Raw genomic sequence first — 18,433 nt, forward strand, 5'->3', positions numbered from 1 at the left:
TTGTTTGGACTGGTAGTGCAGCGTGGCTCCGCGGTGACGTCAGCACGGCGTGACGTCGGTTGAAGAAGGTGCCGGAGGCGTTTTGTTTCTCAATGAATACACACACACACACACACACACACACACACACACACACAGAAAATCACTACACTAATCTAATTTTAAACAGTTTGACACAATTCATTTTTAGGGATAAACTTTATATTTAGGTTGTATGAAAAATATATCAATGAACAGCATTCTTAAAATGATAGTGCTGATTATTGTCTGTGCTAGAGACACAAAAACTATCCACAAAGCGAGAAATATGGCAACTTAAAAAAGGTTTCTAAAACACTCAACACACAACAAGAAATAGGATAATGAGTATTTTTATCATAGCTTACATAAAGCTATAAGCACTGGCTGATTATTATATCCTCCTCAGACCTGAACTTTTGTTTGGTATGCATTTTTCATTTCTCCTAGCTATATGGGATCAATAGGACCCAATGTGTATAAAAAAAAAAAAAAAAAAAGACTGTCAACGATATTTAAGTCCTCAAAACGAGATGATTATAAAGTCCCAATGTCCTCAAACAGACAACAATTAAATCCCAATGTCTTCAAACTAGTTTTTTAATTGACAGTGTCTTCACATGTTACTGATGCTAAAATTGGTCGTATATGTTGCCATATCAAACTGCAAACATTATTAATCATAAACAAACAAGTTTCAATAATAAATGTGATCAGGTTTTGGAAGTTGTGTCAGGATGGGCTGCAGACTGACTTGGCAGAGATGGCTGCCATCTTGTTTTTAGATTGATTAGTGTATTGTGCTCTTACTACCACTGGATGGCACAAAAAAGTGTCCACGGATGAGGACAACAGGCCTAAGTAAAATGAAGCATGAGGTCATGTAAATCCAAAATGTGGTGTCTCAGGAAGATATAAACTGCAGTATTTTATACATCAGAGGTGGACAGAATCACAGTTTCTACTTTTTATGGCAGCGTTTTATTTGACAATCATTTTTAAATACATAGAATTCAACATTTTAGTGATCCATACAGTTTTTATTATATTCTTTTCATACCTGATACAGGGAACAGAGTAGGCTGGCTGCAGTGTGTATGGTAGAGAAGCATCAGCTTGTAAAGTAAATTTTAAACTGTAGATGACTCCCTCTGGTGCAGACAAATGGTTATGACAGCAAAATACAACAACATCCGAGTCATACCTGACATATGAAACTGAAATATTGAAAACAAAGAAACACTCTTTGAATCTGATTATTTTCTTTGTACCAAAATAATTAAGCATGGAGTTCATTTTATCTTTTAAGTAGCCAACTTTTTGTCAAAATATATTCCATGTCTATGAGAGAAAATGTCACTTTTCTTTGCTGTCAACTACCAGCATCACTGCTTTAATGAGTCTCTTCTTGAAAAAGTCCACATCCTGCAAGAAATATCAACTGAGAAACTTTCATTGTGTCTTAATCATTTTGTCCCACCACAGTCAATTTAATATAAGTGGGATTTCCTTTATTTTTTTGACACTTCAAGACTATGACAAAGACAAAGCTGTAACGGACCTTTTTCACAGCAGACATTTTGACTCGTCATTGTAGGAAAAGCACAGGTGTATTAAATAACATCAATGATGGCTGCTTTCCACTCAGGCTTTGACATTGTGCATGCTAGCTCACTGGAATAGCTTACTGGGACTACTGTAATAAGTAACTCAACCACAGTTCATGTTATCAGTTTCACCTGTGCTTTTCCTACTATGACTAGTCAAAATGTCTGCTGTTAAAAATGTCTACTGCTGCCATAGGTGAATACTTTTTTTTTTAATAGTAATTTGATTTTGATATTTAAAGATATTCTGTTCTGAATTAAATTCTCTGAGACTCAAGCGGTTAAAAAAAGAAGAAGACATAACTCCAAGACTGGTGATTATTTTTTTTTAATAGGCATTAAATATTATGCAGAGATAAAACAGTCAAAAGGTGAAGGCTGGATTTGTTAGAAAAATAACAAACATTTAGGGGCTTGTGATCCCTGAAAATTAAACTTTTTAGTGGTTCCTCGTCATGTGTTGCATAATGTCTATCAGCTTTGATGAGTTCAACCATGGAGGTAATTCTTTTTTTAATATAAATTATTTAATAAACTAGTATGACAGGAAATTTCAGATTTTTTGGTAGCTTAAATGTGTTGTTTTTTTCTGCTTCCCTCTGGGGGTTCTTGACACCTACAGCTGTAAGGCATGGGCTGTCAATGTGCATCATGTCGCAGCATGACAAGAATGGCAAAGCTTTCCTTTGGTGGATGGTTTCTACATGTTTTCATTGAGGTTCTGCCTTTTAACATTTTGATCACTATCTTCAATGCAAAAAGGAACAAGACAAAGTCAACAACAGCTCTCATGTCACAGTCTTGAAAGTTCCTAGTGTGTTGAGCCCCTTTTAATTTGGGGGCAAACATCAATTTAAGACACGCACAGTGGCAAAGTGACACACAATATCAACAAAACAAAACTGGCAATATGCTTCTTTCAGAAAGAAAGCAGAGGCAGTTCAGCCATTGTTCCATCAGAAATACATCATATTATGTGGTGTGTCACCACTTCTAATTAGTCATGTTGACAGTCACATCAATTATCAGATTATCATCTCAGAAATCCCTGTTTTGCTGAGCAATTAATGTTTCATAAAGTCCTTACTGTCTGACTGATGTCACACTGCTGCACACTGTAACTGAGCTTAACAAAGGCAAATTCTTACATACCTACAGAGCATGGAGAAAATAACACTTTATACAGCTTCACAATAGACTTTACACAATCATTTGGTTTACATTAATTTAAATAATATGATTTAAATCTTTTAACAGAAGTTTTTCACCAACAGTATGTAATTAGGTAAGCATGTAGCATGTATCATATTAGTTGGGTTATTTTCCGTTTCAGTACCAACTGCTGCCACTCGCCCACACATCCACGCACTGCTCTAAAACCACTGATGACAGAGCAGTACTCTATGCCTACGTGTTTAATCAACACATGAAGATATGATGTGATCCGACATGAAGACATCTGCTCAAGTATCTGAAATCACCCCAACATACTATGAGAATTGTAACGATGGGGACACCACAGCACACACAACACAGAGTCTCCAAACATTTGGATTCTGTCTCAACCTCTGCTGTAGGCATGGCAGAGCAAAACAATAAAGTGTGCTACTAAATGAAAAGCCTTTGTAGAGAGCTCAGGAGATCCAGGGTGGTAAAACAATCGTCTCTAAAGCCGCAGAGTCTGTAGGAGGTTTGTGGCATTTCACAGAGCGGAGGTAGAACATCATCTGATTCCCGCCTTGATGTCCGACGCTTTCATGTTTCTCTTCCAAACTTGAGGGATCTGTGTCACAACAAGGAGGAATGATACTAAGGATCTGATCTTAAACCACTCTTTCATCTGACATTATTATGTAAATGTGTGTGTGTATTACTATTGGGGGAACTGAAGGCTCCAGATGTCGTCCCAAAAATGACAGCAGTCGTCTCCATATGAGCCCACTGCCCAGGAACATGAAGCCAGTTACCATCCAGAAAACACAAGGGTCCTGGTAATAAACACAAACAGTGTGAGTGTATGTGGGTACAAACATGCAAAAGGTGCAGTAAAAATGACAAATGCTCATTATAAACTATCTAAATCTAAAGTTTTGTCTTACATTGTTCACTTTATGAGACTGACAGCCCACAACACAAATTTAATTAAAACAGGCAGCTGCTTCACCTCTTCGAAGGACGACTCCAAATTCATTCCAAAGGCCACCCCTATCAGACCGAATAAGGAGAGGGAGAAGGAACCCATCGCCAGCTGCAGATTCAGGCGCATCATCACGTTACGATGGCTGGAAGAAAGCAGACAGCACATGTAGAGTCACAAGCCATTTTGTTTTAAGAGCGCTTAAGAATTTAAACACAACTCCTCTTTTGTTTTTGTTCACATTTTTCACAGGTAAGAGCTAAGACATTTTTATGCACTCAACAGATTTCTCTCAAACTAAGGACACAAATTTGTTAAAATCTGTGTTAGTGAGCATTTCTCATTTTCCAAGATAATCCGTCCACCTGACAGGTGTGGCATATCAAGAAGCTGATTAAACAGCATCATTACTACACAGGAGTTCCTTGGGATGGTCTCAGTTCAAGGCCACTCTAAAATGTGTGGTTTTGTCACACAACACAATGCCACAGTTTTGAGGGAATGATCCATTGGCATGCTGACTGCAGGAATATCCACCAGAGCTATTGTCCGTGAACTGACTGAATATTTCACTACCATAAGCTGTCCCCAATGCCATTTCTTTGAATCTGGCAGTACATCCAACCGGCCTCCCAACTGCAGACATGTGTAAACACACCAGCTCAGGACCCACACATGCAGCGTCTTCACCTGCAAGATCATCTGGAAGCAGCCACCCAAACAGCTGATGCAATAATCAGTTTGCGCAACCAAATAATTCCTGCACAAACTGTCAGAGACCATCTCAGGGAAGCTCATCTGCATCCTGACGGCAGTTTGTCATTATAACCGACTTGTGCAGTTGGCAGGCTGGTTGGATGTACTGCCAAATTCAGGGAAACGACATTGGAGATGTCTTATGGTAGTGAAATGAACATTCAGTTCACGGGCAACAGCTCTAGTAAACATTCCAGCAGTCAGCATGCCAATGGCAGTTCCCTCAAACCTTGTGACGTCTCTGGCCTTGTGTTGTGTGATCACTGAAAAATTTTAGAGCGTCCTTTAACTGTGACCATCCCAAGGCACATCTGTGAAGTAATGATGCTGTTTAATCGTCATTTTGTGCAAAAATGTATTTAAATGTTTATCTGACATCGAGCTTCAGCAGTCTGAGTTAGACAAATCAAGCTGATACCTGAGCTTTTGTTACTGTCCATTCGGGTTTGTTTACCCGACACTGCTGACGCCTCATATTGGCTTCAAATAAACTTGTGAATCCACTTTTGCACAAAATGAAGCAGGAGTATTTTGTCCCCCTTCACTTACATCTACAGTACATAAGGAGGGATCATATAAAGGCCAGTATGATCATAAAGAATTACAAGATTACATCATGAAAAATCTGTCTCAGTGTTCATATAGGCACCTGACTACCGTTTAAAAACAGTTCTGAAAATTTGTAGACCTATCTTTTTAGAGTCAGAGTGAGAGAGAGACAGAAAAGTTTACACATTATGAGTTCCAACATTATCAAAGCAGATTCACGCAAAACCCTGTTGCCATCAAGGCCCCTTGATGGCAACAGGCCTCTGCCTGAGGAGATTAGGCTGGCTAGCACATTACCCATTTTTAAAACATTGCTTAAAACATATTTTTATAGGCGAGCTTCCCCTTTTAATGCTGGATTTGTACCATGTAATTTTTGTGTTTTATTTCGTTTTGTTCTATTTTTGACTCTGTTCACAATATTTTTCTCAGCTCTTAACTTAAAAAAAATATTGTATTATATTTTATGTCTTTAATAACCATATTATTATTATAAAATATATATACTGTTTACCCAGTGTGTGTGTGCCTGTGTGTGTGTGTGTGTGTACCTGTCCAGATTGATAAAGACAACACTTTCAGAGTCGTCTATCAGCCCTTTCAGCTCTCTGGTTTTATTCCCCATCTCCTCAGCCTGCACAGAGCAGTATGTTCACTGTATGAACACTCAACACAAACTCTGTGCATTACATTTAGATGACATTCAACACTGTGTGCCAATACGTTTGATATTAAACAAATAAAACAAGAGGGGTAAGTGGACAGCTTCAACACATCAATAAAGGTGCAAGTACATATAAATGTTAGGACTTTAGATCGGTTTATTAAAAATATCCATTTTAAACTACATTAATTCATTGTTGAGCATGAACTATCAGGAGCTTATCTCAATCATTTCAATATTAAATTAATTCTAATTAATTAACATCATTTTATATTAATAAGGAAAAGTGACACATATTTATATCTGTTTAAGTAGCCCTACCTGCATAAAGTAATTCTCCAATAGCAGTTCCATCTCCTCAGCGTGGTCAATACCCAAACTGCTCTCCTCACTAGAAAGGCAGACAGACAGACAGACATATGTTAATACACACATGCACACAAAAAAATCAAAATACTGTTTTAGAGAACACCTCGCAGTTACCCAAAGCAATCAGTATGACCATTTATATCTACGTTTTTGAAAGACACATGTTTTAATGTAAAACTTATTTCCCTTCAATCATAAAAACAGAAAATGCAACTGAGATTTTCTGCAGAACAAAGATGACAAATGTTGCCATTTTAATTCCTGGGTTTTAAAGCCTCCACGCTGGCGAAAGCCATGATCATAAGAATCTGTTCATAAGTGGTTCTGGCCCGTCCATCCACCCTGCATATGTAGTCAATCAAGTGGAGGAAGGCACCTGACTTTGGACCACAAGCCACGGAGTTGCAGTTTCTAAGTAGTCTGCAGTTTTTAATTTTATTTTTGAAAAACAGAAGTAAAACATATTTGTTTGTGCATAACACAAAACATATATTCTTTTTTCATTTGTGGCCATTATCAAGTGTTTGGGTTTAGATTGTGGTAAAAGGAATGCTTATCGCTTGCATTGTGTTTGCATATTCAGTTTAAATGAGGTCAGAAAAAAGAAAAAAAAACTGAAAGGAAAAAAGACCTGTTAGTCAGAACCCAAACATTAACCTAACTGCAACCACTTATTTCTGCAATGCCTGACCATTACCAAATCTAAACCCCAACCCCAACCAATGAGGAGGAAGGTAAATAAAAATACTGACTGAAGAGGGAACAGACTTTGACACCTTAGAGATCAATAAAGTCTATCCCTTCTTATCTTTTACTGCAACCACCGTGGGACACTGTGTGTATTTAAGTTCGTGTGTAACTTACAAAACTCTCGGGTCTGTCCACTTGGTCAGACAAAGTTCTTCAATGATCTCGTCCTCATCCAAAATCTTCAGCAAGGTGTCCTTAAAGACTTTTATGTCCGTCTCCAACTCTGATAAGCTGTCAGAGACACAAGAGTCAGGAGGGAAACTGAGCGAGAGACAAAACATAACATCAATATTCACAGTGAATGTTTAGATCTAATGTTGCCTAACTGGATTCGTACTTCTTAGATCCGAGGAAAGACAAAGGGTGTTAAGAATAGCTGAATGTGACAGGAGATGTGTTAAGGGCCAATGACTGGGATTACGTAATAAAACTGCAGGGAAGTTAGCATAGAAGATAGCATACATGTAGGAAACAATTAAAGTGTGAGACCTGAGCCCTGAGGCACGCCACACGAGATTAACACGGCCTTATAAAGGTGATCATTAATGGTGACCGACTACTGTGATGAAAACCAACACAGTCCCAGTGATGCTGACTCAGTTCCTCATATCCACAGTACAGAAAAGCACTGCAATCTTGATGCTATCTACCCTCGTTTATTAGTGCATTTACAAACTATGGTGATGTACAAGTGGCTGTGCGGTTTACCTCTTGCTGTTCTGCAGCAGTATATGTAGTTTACTTCTATCAACGGAAAGGATTTTAGGATCCACCAAGGATTCCAATGTGTCCAACATTACTGGTTCGACCTCATTCAGCCGAGCTTGTAAAGTGTTTACCTGTCGACGCATACACACAAAGACACATTAATGCACAAGCAGACAATCAGAGCCTCATGTACAGTACCAGTCGAAAGTTTGGACACCCTTGCTAATTTACTCGAATGAGAAAGACTGTCCAAACTTTTGACTGGTAGTCTATGTCCTTAATTCACAGGCCAGTTTTTATCCTGGTTAGGACGTGCTTAAACGCATAAACACACAATGTTTCTTTAATCTGGCTAACCTTGTGCTGCAGGATGGCCTCCAGTGCTCTGAACTCGAAGGGCAGTGAGTGTGATTGTGATGCCAGCTGAGGGGCCAGTTCCAGCACCAGCCATCGCTCCAGCCCGAAACCTCGGAAATCCAACACCAACAGCGACTGCGGGGTCACGATGGCTTTCAAATACTGTGGCGAAGACAGAGGGACAAGGGGGAAGGTTAGCCTCTTTAAAAAACACTGAAACATTTACTCTGAGATTGACATGACTTTAATATTTCATAGCAACTGATGCACGGCTTTTATAAATACTTTTTTCTACATGACATGTAAATGTGACTGTGTCTGTGCACACACAGCCGTGTGCTACATTTGGATGACTGCAGTCCCAATAGTTGACTCTGATCTGTAAATATTTGCAGTGAAAGACCTGAAAACTCTAAAACACTAAAGTACACTTCTGTGTTTGTTTTCTAAAGCCACAGTTAGATATCCACAACAGCCGCACCAATCAGGAATCAGGATGAGTGATGGATAATGATTCTGCTTCCTGGGTCTAAGGCAGTATTCACACCCAGTCCATGTATATGACTGATGCTCGTCAGTGTGCCAGTGTTCAGTCGTACATAGTCCCAAGGTGCAGCTATAACACAGACAGCTCTCAGTACTTAAGGTAATGTAACTGCACTGCTCTAAATCTTTTTTTTTCTTTTATTGATTTAGCACATTATCAATTACAGAACAAGCAAAACATGAGGCATGTTGTTTGACAAAAATGCAAAACATAGCAATCAGCACAGTAAGTATATTTAGCTACTTACAGTTCTGCTTGTTTGTCTTCGTAACATCATACTTGCTTTGTTGTTATTGTTGTTTTCCCAGTTTTAGACAAATGATTTCTATGGCTTTTATACTTGTGGGTATACAGGATATTTTAAAGGTGTAGTATGTATGATTTTCTGGCATCTAGCAATGAGGTTGCAGAATTGAAAATTTAAAAAAATGTGAATAGCCCCATCTAGAGCCAGTATTTGATTTGTCCGTCCTGGGCTACTGTAAAACAACATGGTAGACTCCGTGGAAGAGGACCCGCTCTGTATGTAGATATAAATGGCTCATTATAAGGTAACAGAAACACAACAAGTCTAATTTTTAGGTGATTACAACCTAACGTAAACATGGTTATGAATATTATATTCCATTTCTGCCAATACATGCTCATGAATCCTACACAGTGGACCTCAAAGGATTTACATTAAATGTTGGTAAACTCCTAAACTGACAAAAGGATGCAAAATTGCTTTGAACATGTAATGAATCCAAACCTGACTCTAGGCTTGTATTTTCACTGTTTAGCAGTCTAATCTAAACAGATTTTGTCTAATTTTGTCCGTTTTATTCTATATTTTTAAGTCGTCCACACAGGAGATAATAAAGAATCAGTGAACAAATCAGTAAAGAATAAAGAGGAAAAACACATTGGTTATTTAACTTCCTAAAAGTATGCCACAGTATGTCCTTTTGCTAAAGTCTAGTGTATTTTTTATCATATACAACTGTATTTTTTTTGTATATTTGCACTCTTGTTCTTTTTTTTTTAATCAAAATTTATAATCACTGACTAAATTACTGCTTTTATGTACATCATCCCGCCACTTTTTTCTGATTGCAGGATGTCTGCGAAGCTGCTCTGTCTCTGCCTGCTGCTGGTTCTGTTGGTTCCCAGCTGGGCTGAAAATCACACGTGTCTCACATCAGCCTTCAACTGTGAAGAATGCATCCAGTCTGGCCCGATGTGTGCTTGGTGCTCCACTGCCCCTAGCGCTAATGTTCGCTGTCATACCTCGAAAGGCCTGCGGAATGCCGGCTGTCATAAAAATGACATATACAACCCTAAGGGCAGGGTGCAGGTTGTCAAGAATGACAGCAGGTAAGTATCCTGACGCTGGTGCTAGTTTACAGTAGCATTATTTGACCACAATAAATTCTAATGAGTTTATCTTCTTGATGGTGATTACTAAACTTCTACAGCACTGAGCCAGCAGATACGAAGACCCTGTTCCTCCAGCCCCAGGAGCTCTCCCTCCACTTGAGGCCAGGTGTGAGCCAGTCCTTCCCTCTCACTATCACCATGCCTGCAGAACAGCCTCTCACAGAGCTGACTGTGGACACCAGCCCTGTGCCGGCAGGCGTCAACATCACATTCGCTATCATTGTGAATGAAAACCCTGTGGTCATACAGGTCAGCAAAACATTATGGCATGACATTAGGAAATAAAAATTATGTTAATAATAAAGTCTCTTTTTTCTAGGTGACTGCTGAGGCGGCTCAGTGTCCCAGTGAGAGTGATGACTCAGACCAGAATCAGAACAGGACTGGGCCCTGGTCAGTCTACATCACACCCCGAGGCTTTTCACTGAGTGTGAAGTTAGAGATAACTTTAGAGTGTGAGTATAACTTCCATGATACAGTCAATATACTGTGAAAGAGCTAAGTATCAGAAAATCCTAATATTAGAATATAAAAACACGACAACAGAAGGAACAGAGAGCAAACATTTGTCTTAAAACATTATAATAACATTTGTTGCCCCAGGTCAGTGTGACTGCAAGAAAATCCCTGAGGAACGCAGCCCTGCCTGCAATGGCCACGGGACTCATGTGTGTGGTCGGTGTATGTGCTACGATCCTTACGTGGGACAACAGTGCGAGAGGGATCTTTTTGAGCGAGGTGATGAATACTGTCGCCCAGGCCCAAATGACCCTTTGTGTAGCGGTAGAGGAGACTGTGTGGCGGGTTACTGTGAGTGCAAGAGGCGAGCAAACCCGGAAGAAAGGTACAGCGGACAATACTGCGAGTGCAGCAACTTCGACTGTCCGTACCACAATGGCAGGTATGAAATGTGATGACTAGTAAGACATGGAATATTCTGTTTTAATACCAACTTACAGAAACAGTTTCATAGTAAAAATAACTGAAAAATGTTCTCTAACAGTATATGTGGAGGCCATGGGAAGTGCGAATGTGGGACGTGCATTTGTGATGTCAGTTGGACCAACGAATACTGCGGCTGCTCCCTGGAAACTGCTTCATGTTTGGCAAAAAACGGGCAGCTGTGTAATGGTAGAGGAATTTGTGAATGTGGAACATGTAGATGTACCGATAACAAATTCACAGGCCCGACCTGTGAGAACTGCCCTGTTTGTCCAGGTGTATGTATGGAGCACAGGGAGTGTGTGGAGTGTCGAGCGTTTGGGACTGGAGCACGGAAAGACAGGTGAGAACCGGTTGCATTTTGTAGGCTTTGTGACTTTATTCTCTACTCAGGACATTATTACTCCACTCTGTCTTTATATAGCAAATAGTGGTTTGCTGCTACATTAATGTTCTGAATGTCGCATACAGAACCTTTAAACCGACACAATGTCATTTTACAGCTACTGTAGTCTTCCTCAGATACAGTATTTTCATATTTCTAATTTCACAACTCATTATTGTTATGGGATGTCCACTGTAGATTACTTCACAACGTAAAGAGCAAAAATATATATATATCTTCCTTTTGCCATAAGTGTCTCCATCAAAATGCAGCTGAACTACACATTTTGGCTTAATTTAGATTTGCCTATGTCTTGAATCACATGCATTCTCTCACTCATTGCCAGGTGCGACATAGACTGTGCCTACTTCTACATGACTAAGGTGAAGACCAGAGATGATGTCGAGAGATTAATGTCAGAGTTTCAGGGAGACCCTGTTGCACATTGTAAAGAGAGAGACGAAGACGATTGCTTCTTCTACTACAGCTACATGGTAACGCCCTCTGGGAAAAAGGTGACTGTGGCACAGATTAAGGAGTGTTCTTATTGGGGCTGAAAAGTGACGTGCCTTAAACCTGCATTGTTGCTATTGGCCAACAGGGGGTAACTTCAGTAGCTGCAAAAAGAACACCAGCCAAACAGAAGTTGGCTGGTGTCAAACAATGGTTGGCATCACAGTTGCTACACCAGCTTCTTTGGTATAGTCAATGGGAATGTTCTTGTGAACTGCAGAAGAGATGATGTGGCAGGGGAGAGGGGTGTGATGACAGGTGTCCAAACGTTTTTTCCCCCTGACTGTAACGTAACTACTGGTCCAAGTCAGCCTCACACTTTGAGTTTTAGTTCACTACATATTTAGTTTAGTTTTTTTTGTCCTAAAACCCTAAGTGCATCTTAATTGTTGTAAAAAACAAGGTACATAAAATAATTTCCAACCTTTGATACGGTGCCTTCATGAGAAACCTTATTTCCTGTTGTCATTATTTTACTGCACTGTGTCATCCTCTCTGCGACGTCATGTCTAATTTACACTCAGGCTAAACACCTCTACTTTAAAATGGAGTTGTAATAAGGTCTACCTCAGCAGGAGAAGTAGATGAAATCTTGCTGCAGAACTATGCCATGAAAGACAAACTGTTACCATATCAGTGATTTGCCTTGGATTATGGTCACAAAATGTTTCCTAATCAACAGCCAGATCAAAGATGATCAAGATTTGGTTGAGAACAGAAAGGTCACAAAGTGTGCACAAACAAAAGAAACAGAGCATACCTCCATTCGTATGATAATGCAGTTGTTTCTAGGTATGAGGCAAGTGCTGTGCTGAAAACGAAGGTCTCTGGCCTGAAGACTTAGCTCCTGGCAAAGCTCAGTTTTCTTTTTCTCTGTAAGAAAAAGAGAAAAAATTCAGTTGCAGTTACAGTTTACATCCATGTCCGTGAAAACATGAATGCTTCACGCATTCAAGGTGGCCAAGATTAGTCATCAATTTAGTACCTGACCAAATGTCTCCCCTTTGGTTCCTGAAATCTGATTTTGTACGATGGCTAGAAAAGTGTTTTTGCAGAACATTATGATGTGACGATGAAGTTGACCTTTGACCTTTTGGATATAAAATGTCATCACTTCATCATTATATCCTGTTAGACATTTGTGTGAAATTTTGTTATAATTAGCGTAAGAATTATTAAGATATGACCGACAACCAAATTCTAATCAGTTCATTCTTAAGTCCAAGCGGATGTTTGTGCCAAATTTGAGAAATTCCTGCATGGCCTTCTTAAGAGACTACATTCGCAAGAACGAGATGAATAAAAGGTCATATTGACCTTGACCTTATTTGGCCCGCAAAATCTAATCAGTTCTTCGTTGAATCCAATTGAACATCTGTGCCAAATTTAAGAAATTCCCTCGAGGCGTTCTTGAGATATTGCATTCACAAGAGTTAGACACATGAGGTCCCAGTGACCTTTGACCACAAAAATCAAATGAGTTGATTGTTGCGTCTGAGTGGACAGTTTGTGCCAAATTGGAAGAAATTCACTTAAAGCATTCTTCAGGTATCACATTCACAAGAACAGGACAGACAACCTGAAAACATTGCTTCCAGCCATGGCTATCGATGACGCAGAGGCAAAAAAAAGAAAAAATGCTGTTGCAGGGATGTAACAGCGCAAGGGAGGTCATGCAGCCCGTAAGAGAATGGTCACATCAGAGGTCAAGCCACAAGAAACACGGCAATAGTGAGCAACAGTGTGCTGTATGTCCAACTGTGCATGGCACAAATGACAAAGTATAGTCCGATGGCACATGACAGTGCCTTCACTCTAGTTAGGGTGGTGACATCACTGGATAATCAATCATCACTTTCACTGACAACCATGAATTTTGCTCCTCAAATAAAAGACAGCAGAGAAGTAAATTAAAGATAAATAAGATTTATTTCCTAACACTTACCAAATGTTGTCACATTTCCCTCTTGGTCGAAATTCATCTGTGAATGAAATAAAAACGAAACTGATCAACCAGCTTGGCAATCACAGTTACTCAAACTAATAGTTCAACACATAAATTTCTCAATTATGGGATCAATAAAGGTGTATCTTATCTTATCTTATGTTATCTTATGTTATCTTAAAGGTATGACACTCTGGTGGCTGTTTGATAATACATCTGGGTTAAATCCAGCAGATAAAATCCAACAGTATGCATCTGTTTCTCCAAAAGCATCCTGCTATCAAGTGCACTGCACTTCGATTTAAAAGTACTAAAGACTGTTCAGTAACAACTGAAATTTTTTTTCCGAACTGCCCTTGATCAATCTCTTACCACTATAAAAGCTGGAGACACACTGGAAATGTCTGTCACTCTGTGGCGGATAAAGGACACTGTTCAAAGAAAAGACAAAGTAAAACCACACATGAAGCAACATTTCTCTTCATTGACAACAGCAATAATGAGAATTGCTGAAAACATGAACACACTGCTCTGTAACTGTTCTCACCTTAGCAGGCTTGATACTCGCCATGTTAGGAGTTAAATCACTATGATGTTGAAGGGCCAATCAGTAGGGCTGGGTATCATTTTAAAAAATTACGATCCCAGTACCACTACCAGTGCAGTGAAAGAAAAACCATTACCAATAAAGTGTATCATTTGATGTCTTTTTTTCTACTTCAGCACTCAGTTACATAAAATGCCACCAGATGCCTCAGGCGTATAGTATAGCTATTCTTTCCACCATCTGAGTGTCATCTTGCCAACTCCATCAAACAGAGTGCTGAAGGAATGAGTCCTAAATGAGTTAGCATTTTAGCACTCCTTGTTCCTTCATCTCAAAGTCAATGGGTTTGTTAAATGGGTTTTGGTTAGACGCCTGAAATAAGGTCTGTGTTTGAACAAGCTAACGAGACTTTCACGTTTTGGTCTATGGCAAAAAAAATATGTTAGTAAATAGAGTGTCCCAGGGATGACGTTCTTATTTGGGCCAATGCGGAGGTCAGCTGGTTCCCTCGCCAAAAAGCCTATGGGATTTTTCCATTGGATTTTGGAGTACTGCAGCAAACAAACAGGCAAGATAATCTTCACAACTGAACACCACTTTCATGACTGTCGAAGCGTAAATGCAATCGCCAGAAGTAAAAAGCTAACATGAGGCTTTAAACAAACTACGCCATAGCTGCATGCCTTCGCCACCACGGCCAGGCTGCAAAGCCATGTATGGACGTGATGACGTTCTGTAGTCTCATTAAGCCACTTGTTAGCAACTGCCTTTTTAAAGACACACTGAAGCTTCAAAGTTCACAAATGGGGTATTTACTGATGTGTTTTATGTCGTAGAACAAATCATGACAGTGTCTTCAGCTTGTGTTAACCACAGGCCTTATTTCAGGCATCTAACCAAAAACCCACTCAAAAAACCCACTGACTTTGAGACGAGGAAAGCGGGAGTGCTAAAATGCTAACTTATTTCCTGGTTTTAGGACTCATTCCTGGAGCACTAAAGACTTTACACTGTGATGAAGTCACACTTTTTGAAAAAGTTCCCCTTCTCATAACAGCAAGAGTCATAATTAACCTTGTTTAAACTTGTCTGCAGGTCAAAGTGTCCTGTCCACAGTTTTAGAAACCTCTTTTTTATAATAGTGGTCTATGGGTAAAGTGTTTTTAGAGCTGCAGGAGATTTTTTTTTGTTGTTGCTGCAACACTGCCAAGGGCCACTGGGAAAAATCGGAAGCAAGGGTGAGCTGCGTTCCCTGGTGAAAACGACCAAGCTTGCATTACGTCACCCACTAGTGGGAGTGCTTATTGGTCCAGTGGAGCGTAGTGCATTCTGGAACTTGTAGGTTTTCTACTTCTTGAGCAAAAGCAACTGCTACAGACTTTTTTCTCTGTTTTCTCTGGTCCTGCAGCACCAACGTCAAAAGTATTTGAGTATTTACACTGCATAGAAAGCCCAATTTTATATTAAAAGAAGACCATTTATAGCCAAACCATAGGACAGATGTGAGAATATCACTGAATTTGTGTCAAGCGATTTCTTATCATCTTGCTAAGGTTAGCCAAATCTTTTTGAGCATGACTTTTAAAATTCAGCTGATTCCTTAATCCTTTACCTCTGTGTATGTTTTCAATAAGCTCACCTTTAATTCCAGTATCTAAGGATTGTGCTGCAGGTAGATTTTTAATGGTAAAATGTATTGAAAAAGAAAAACCATATGTTTACCTCTAGATATGACCAATAAAAGACTGTCAAACACAATAAAGGTAATGTCAGCATACATTTCAAAAGTATGAATTCACATGATGTCTCTCATTCTTACCAGGCTGTGTTGCACCTTCTTGCAACAGGTTCTCCTTCCTCACCACATCAGACTGAAATCTTGTGGGCTGACATTTTGCCAGTGATTGACCGCAGAGTGTATTTGAACCAGCACCACTGTAACTCCTGCAGTACAGTCCCAGTTTCCTATTTCCACATGGCACAGCGTACTTCAGTGGGTAGACTACTGTGCGAGCACTACAAAGCATACGGTTTCGAGTTCCACTCATTCTTGAGGAAAAACAACACACAGAGCTAGAAAGAAGCTTTGGATAAAAGTTGCCACCAAATGGCAGATACATCCTGCTGCAGTTTATACAGCCAGCCAGCAACACCCTGTGTAGTCTCATCTCCTCATACAGCCACTACTGCAGACACATCCACCAGCAGAAAGAAAAGGAAGCTTCAGCCTTCAGAAAGAGCGAATACAGGTGTGTCGTAAAAAGATGACAGTGTGTATAATCCCTGAGTCCTCTGCTTAGTGGCTCCCCGGTGGCCTCGAGCTGTTTGCCCGTTTGCTCTTTAAGCTAGACAGTCCATATCCGCAGGTAGAGGAATGGCAGTTCGTCCATACTATTTACAGTATGAGTAAATATTAGGTAACGTAGCCTCCCGTAGCGCCAGTCATGCTGTTTGTTGTCCTCGTTAACTTTCCTCACAGTGTTTTCAACAGTGCTGTGCAGCTCTCCATGTTATGCTAGTTATGCCACCTGCTAATATCAGCAACAGCTTTTGCTCTTCGTTAATTATCAACTTTAAAAATTCGTGACAGTAAAAGAAGACACAAGTAACACGAGTCCGTTACCTGCCGCTAACTACACACTCTCCTGAACCAACACATTAGGCTGTGCTTTGGTCCGACAACTTGTTCAAGTTAGCATCATGGAGGAAACTAGCCAACAAGAGGACAGAGGCAAGAGCACTGTGAGTGACCATAATGCACCGCGGCGACATGGACCGGCTGCCGAAGATCGTCTCTGAACAAGTGAATCACTCTGACTGGGAAAAGTTAAAATATATGCTTGATAGCGATAAAAAGGTACTCATGGTCTTTAAAAAATATTAGATGGATCTTCAAATTATGAACGTAGGTGTTGAAATTATTTTCATTACGTCAAACAAATTAAGGGACTGTACTTTATTTATCATAGGAGGGGGTAGCTCTGGTGTGACTCCATTTTTGTCAGTCTTGGAAAACCTGTAAAAGCCATGGCATTTCACAATCTCGTTTTCCAGGCCTGGAAAAGTCATGGAATTACTAAAAATCACAGATAGTTTTGAAAAATAATTACAGTGTTCTTTGGCAGTGGCTTACCCCATAGGGACCCAGGTTGGGAACTGGAGGGTCGTCGATTCAAGTCCCGGTCCAGACCACATATGGAGCATGGACTGGCAGCTGGAGAGGTGCTAGTCCGCCGCCTGGGCACTGCTGAGGTGCCCCTGAGCAAAGCACCAAACCCCCAACTGCTTGGGGCGCCTGTTCATAATGCATATATAGGTCCTGTTTGTTCATGTGTGTATTTCGGGTCTCTGTGTATATGACAACACAGTGAAAAAATGGAAAAATTGAATTTCCCCTCAGGGATCAATAAAGTCTATTTTCTTCTTCTTCCAGGGATAATCTCCAATATAATGTAACATAACAGCAATTTTATTTTCTATAAGTTATCTGTTGACATAAGGTAGCTCTAACATGCATCAACTACATGATATGTTATTTCAGCATTGACATTGTGATACGTAATAGTTGCATCCCATGATGTGCAAACAACTTATTTGTTGCCTTGTTGAAGGAATATTTGCTTTGTACTCATTTTCCATGACTTATACCAAGCAAGTCTTCCCCACTAAGAAAGGTTACAGGTATATGTGATGTAGTGTGTAGGAAAGTACCATAACTGGGCTGGCAGGGCATGCATTTTAAAAATAGAAATTTTCTGATGGGTCCTTGAAAAGTCACAGAAAAGTTGGGAAATTTTGTCCATTTAAATGTGTGGGAATCCTTTTTTTCTCAGTATCTTGACCCTCCCCAAAGATACAAATATTTTTCCTAAGTTGAGCCTCCCTGACTAACTGGGCAAAAATGCATGACCCTCCCTCCACCATAAATATAAAATATTCACATTAAATGTAGGTATTAGAGAAATGCAACAAGCAAAGAGTAAAAATCTGTACACAACAGTGTAATAGGTGGACATTACTGGATTTTAAAAAACTTGCCCTTTGATGTTTAAAAGTCAAAAGTTTATAACAAAATCCTGGTGTTGAAACGGCCTTGGTTTTTAAGTACTGTCATGCATGTCTTCTTCTTCTTCTTCTTCTTCTTCTTTAACTTTTTTTTCTTTACAGTGTCTAGTTGGTGTAAATGGTTTATTTTTTGGCAAAATTTTAAATGTGAGACG

The 18,433-nt window shown here is 39.7% G+C and overlaps 1 protein-coding gene across 1 annotated transcript; it reads right to left on the reverse strand.

Annotated features, from left to right (window-relative positions):
• Nucleotides 1–1,937: 1,937 nt before the first annotated feature.
• Nucleotides 1,938–16,943, reverse strand: mrs2 (magnesium transporter MRS2). The gene is made up of 12 exons (XM_049584069.1): nucleotides 16,033–16,943; nucleotides 14,039–14,097; nucleotides 13,667–13,703; nucleotides 12,482–12,594; nucleotides 7,916–8,077; nucleotides 7,559–7,689; nucleotides 6,965–7,081; nucleotides 6,053–6,122; nucleotides 5,619–5,701; nucleotides 3,790–3,907; nucleotides 3,500–3,613; nucleotides 1,938–3,408 (listed from the first exon to the last, which is right to left on the reverse strand). The coding sequence occupies exons 1-12, from the start codon at nucleotides 16,379–16,381 to the stop codon at nucleotides 3,349–3,351; spliced, it is 1,413 nt and encodes a 470-aa protein (XP_049440026.1). The 5' UTR covers nucleotides 16,382–16,943; the 3' UTR covers nucleotides 1,938–3,348.
• Between the last annotated feature and the right edge of the window lie 1,490 nt (nucleotides 16,944–18,433).

Source organism: Epinephelus fuscoguttatus, linkage group LG8 (assembly GCF_011397635.1).
Source record: "Epinephelus fuscoguttatus linkage group LG8, E.fuscoguttatus.final_Chr_v1".
Lineage (NCBI taxonomy): Eukaryota > Metazoa > Chordata > Actinopteri > Perciformes > Serranidae > Epinephelus > Epinephelus fuscoguttatus.